The 4,636-nt window shown below is 41.0% G+C and overlaps 1 protein-coding gene across 1 annotated transcript; it reads right to left on the minus strand.

Annotated features, from left to right (window-relative positions):
* Positions 1-1,842: 1,842 nt before the first annotated feature.
* Positions 1,843-3,902, minus strand: rdh14a (retinol dehydrogenase 14a). The gene is made up of 2 exons (XM_083683195.1): positions 3,631-3,902; positions 1,843-3,131 (listed from the first exon to the last, which is right to left on the minus strand). Exons 1-2 carry the CDS (start codon positions 3,865-3,867, stop codon positions 2,514-2,516), a joined length of 855 nt encoding a protein of 284 aa, XP_083539321.1. The 5' UTR covers positions 3,868-3,902; the 3' UTR covers positions 1,843-2,513.
* Between the last annotated feature and the right edge of the window lie 734 nt (positions 3,903-4,636).

Consider the following 4,636-nt stretch of genomic DNA (forward strand, 5'->3'; position numbering starts at 1 on the left):
ATGGGGAGAGCAGGATTCGGTGAAGATAAGGACATTGCAAACCCTTGTGTCCCATTGGAAGGTTATCCTCTCTCTAAATTCGTCCAATTTATTGCCCAGTGATTGGACATTGGTAAGGAGAACGCTTGTGGGGGGGAGATAGTTCTCACAACGTCTCAGCCTTACTAGAATACCAGCTCTACTCCCTCTCTGCCGTTTGCCGGGCAGAATTACATGTGTATCAGATGCCAGCGGTACATCAGGGTCCAGATGCGGAAGGTAAGGCAAATTTATTTATATAGCACATTTAATACACAGAGGCAACTCAAAGTAAAATAGATAAAAAGGAAAGAGCATACAAAATAAATAAGCATAAAAGACATAAAAAAGAATAAAAGTCACAGTGCATTTTAGAGTCAGAGTGCAATTATTAGCAGCAATTAAGTTTCAATTAAAGGCAAAGGCAAACAAAGGTTTTTAGCCCATTTTTGAAAGTAGCCAGAATTGGGGCTGATCTAAGTTTATTCCAGCTATGTGTAGCATAATAACTGAATACTGCTTCACCATGTTTGGTTTTCATTCTAGGAACAGTTAGTAGACCGGTCCCTGACGACCTAAGAAGTCTAGAAGGTTCATAGTGTGGAAGCAAATCAGAGATGTATATTGGCCCTAAACCATTAAGTGATTTATAAAGAATTAATAGTATTTTGAAGTCAATTCTATAACATACTGGTAGCCAATGCAGAGACCTGAGAACCGGTGTAATATGTTCAGCTTTCTTAGTCCTTGTTAGAGGACATAGTTATAGTTCATAGTTCATAGAAGGTTCATAGTTATGGTAAGTAGAAATCAATCTAATGTCCAAAAGTGCTTGGCGGTCATAATAAGTATTAAGAAATACTGCACACAAAAGGTTACAATTAGCACCAAAATAAAGAACAAATGGCAAAGTTGAGCAGCAGCTGAATCCAAGGCGGCCGTCCACGGCGCCATCTTGAAACCAAGACCAGCCACTTGGCACTTCCATCTCTACGAAGACCTAGTGGTCGCTCAGCTCCGTCATGGCTCTTCTCTGTCTTGGCGCCCCAGTGGTGGAATGAGCTTCCCAACAATGTTAGAACGGCCTATCTGCCTATCTTCCGCCATAAAGACATGTCTTTAGATTACATCTGGGCTCCTCTTCAAAAAGAATGCTGAACTGAATTCACCACTATTTAAAATAAGCTATATAGTGATATAATAGTCAAGCAAATTATTGAGAATCTATCAAACCACTCAGTCAGTTAACGCAGTCAATGCTTGAGCTATAGCCGTTCAGATCAACAGTAGAGACAAAAAAAACTTTAAAAATGTTGGACAGCAAATAAGTTTCCTTGGGGAAAACAACTGGCAACATTAGCTGGAAACTGTGACTGGTGTTATCTTGGCAAAACAAATATTTGTTCCATCTTTATCAACTTTATTATCCATAATTCAGAAAAGTTAATGATAAACAGGCAAAAGGGAACAGATATCGCTTCTCTACTGCACTCTGTGGTTCTGTGTGTGTGAGTGTGTGCAGCTCCTCCCCTCGTGTTCTCTCACAGCTGAGGCGGGGGACAAAACGCTCTCTCTCTTGCTTCCATGTGATCTGCTTCGAGACAACTCCTCAGAATATTACAGTATCAATAACAAAGCGTAGTGTAAAAATGTTGCTACCAAGTGCCTAGCAGTGCATGTCATAGATTGGTTCACTGTATTGGCCAAATGAAAGGAAAGCTGATCACCGACCTCATATGTTGCACAAAAATCTGCCAATTCTGATCAGTGTCCAATCGATGGGTCCATCCCTAATGTCTACCACTTTATTCAAGAACAGAGCAGTTTGAAATTAGGACAACTGTACAACAAAGTTGTCTTTATTAACAAATCACTTATGATCAGTAATTAGTTAAATTCATTGGCATCACACACAAGTTTAAAAATCTCTCTAACCAATCATTAAATATTAAATATAAAATCACAATAGTGGCATGATGATGAAATAGAGGCAGGAGTTACAACACAACTTAATTATGCTTGACTCTCTCATATGGAGTCTTTCAAATTAATCAATTTCCTCTCCTCTGCTTTGCCTCCTCAGCCTGCTGCTGGCCTTCTTTGTCCTCAGATTTTGCTTCTTCATGCTCAGATCTGACTTGCTATATGTGTGTACACACCTTCAACAGGAGCTCATACGTCAACTAAGATGGGCCACCTGGGTGGTAAATATTTAGGAAAAACCACAATCCATATGGCAGGAAACACCATATCCTAGTTCCCTGTCGTAGCTTGGCAACAGCAGGTATTGTCTATCCCAGGGGTCTGCAGTAGAGCTGCTGAGCAGGCTTTTACTCCAGTCCTGCATCAACACACCTGATTCAATTCCTTGTGGTCAAGATTGAAGACCATGAAAAGTTGATCATTTAAAACATTTGCATATACACTAGTGATGAGCTGTAAGAAAAGCCTGCACAGTAGCTTTTCAGGATTGGAGTTGGGGAAACCCTGTTCTATCATTTGGTTATGCCCACCATGACTTCACTGATATCCCACAGTTTCCTGGCCACCTCTTGGTCTATAGCCTTAGGCAAAAGTGTCTGCTCCTGGCAGTCTGCAAAGCACTTCCCCTGGACCCCCTTCCTGTCAGGCGAGCAGGCCAGATATATTGAGGTCTGGGCCCCCTCCTCAGGGCTCTTGAAGAAGGCCCAGGAGGCCAGGTTGAACAGGGGTTTAGCCAAGAGGGGGATGTGCACATGCCTCCCCAGGTTAGTCCTGACTATGCCCGGGGTCAAGGCGTTGACTGTGACTCCTGTCTCCCCCAGCCGGCGGGCCAGCTCACAGGTGAAGAGAAGATTGGCTAGCTTGCTACGACCATAGGCAAAAGCCTTGTCATAGCTCCGCTCGCTGTTCAAGTCGTCAAAATTGACCTCACCATACTTGTAGAGTTTGGAGGAAACCACCACAATGCGACTGGGTGCCGACTGTTTCAGTAGTTCCAGCAAAAGGTAGGTTAAGAGAAAGTGTCCAAGGTGGTTGACCCCAAACTGCATCTCAAAGCCATCCTCAGTCTTAGTGTAGGGGCATTGGTAGATCCCAGCGTTGTTGATCAACACGTCAATCCTGGGTTCATCCTAGTTTAATAAAAGGCAATGATAAATACAGAACCAAGATTTTATTCATTTAATTTAGTAATTCAGGTTAAGTTCTATTCCTGGCATGAGCAACATTGCAAACAAAAAGCAACCATGGGAAATAGGAAATGTAGGCTAATAATATCTCAGAAATAGGTCAACTATTTATTCCTGAAAGTCATTATGGTGTCTTATGAAGCTACTAGCAAAATAACAATTATAATAGTTCCCCTGTAGATAAAGCCAATGTCATTGCATGAACTTCTACAATGTGACATGTGAGGCTAATAATACACTAACAGACTATAAATAGGCCTTGGTGAAAAGTCCTCTACAAAACAGTAGCTAGCATGCATATGCAAGCCATAATTAGCTAGCTAGCTTGTCTAAAGTAGAGGCTACTGGTTAGCAAACTGCTAAAGTGAACTGTTGTATCTAGCGTTTATTGTTGTCAAGTTTCAGCGCTCTTATCTCACATAGTTATCAATCAACACTGTACCTTGTTAATATCTTGGCAGAAACTGTGCACGGATTTCAGCGATGCGAGGTCCAAGTATTTAATCAGGAGTTCTCCTGCATCTGTCTCCAGTCGGATCTCCCGAGCTGCCTCCTCCGCCCTCTTCATATCCCTACAAGCCATAATGACACGACCCTGTCGCCTCAGTAACTCAACTGTTGTAGCTTTCCCTAATCCACTGTTGGCACCAGTCACTATTATAGTTTTCCCACGCATCATTTCGATTAATTTCGTGGCTCCATCAACGCTGAGAAAAGACGCAAAAACACGTGACATGTATCTGTGTTCAGTGAGCTCTAACAGTGGAATTCCGCCCACCTACTTCCGGTGAATGAAAATATATGTAAATGAGGATTTCTTCAACATAAGAACGCCCAAATTAAACTCAATTTACTATTTAAACATTGTAAATAGGCATCAAGGAGACACAAACAATATGCTAATTATCTTAACAAATATATATTCAATCATCATCATATCATATTTGGTATTCCCCCAGAAGGGTTTGTAATCGTTCTAATATCCTAATTATCCTGATAAAATGGTATTGCCCCAGAATAATGGACTGTACAGAAATATGTTTGGATTATTTCAACTCATCTTTGGCACCAGTCTACTCGGCAACACTAGAATATGGATCAAGTGAGTTTCAACCATGAGCGGTGCCATACAAAATGTTGATGGCTTTTTGCTGGCTAACCTGCTCAGAGTGCTCTATCTGAACTGCATAGGGCACATAATAGGTTGAAACTCACTTGATCGATATTCTAGAATTGTTGCCAAGTAGACTGGTACCAATTGAAATAATCGAAATATATTTCTGGACAGTCCATAATAATAATAATAATAATAATAATAATAATAATAATAATAATAATAATAGTGTGGTATATTGCATTCATACTGATTAACGCCAGTAGGTGGCAGCATTAGATAGTAAATAAGATGTGTGTAGAAGCAGCGGATGTCACAGTTGTGCGGTGTCCTT

The sequence above is a fragment of the Argentina silus genome (genome assembly GCF_951799395.1).
Source record: "Argentina silus genome assembly, chromosome: 13".
Lineage (NCBI taxonomy): Eukaryota > Metazoa > Chordata > Actinopteri > Argentiniformes > Argentinidae > Argentina > Argentina silus.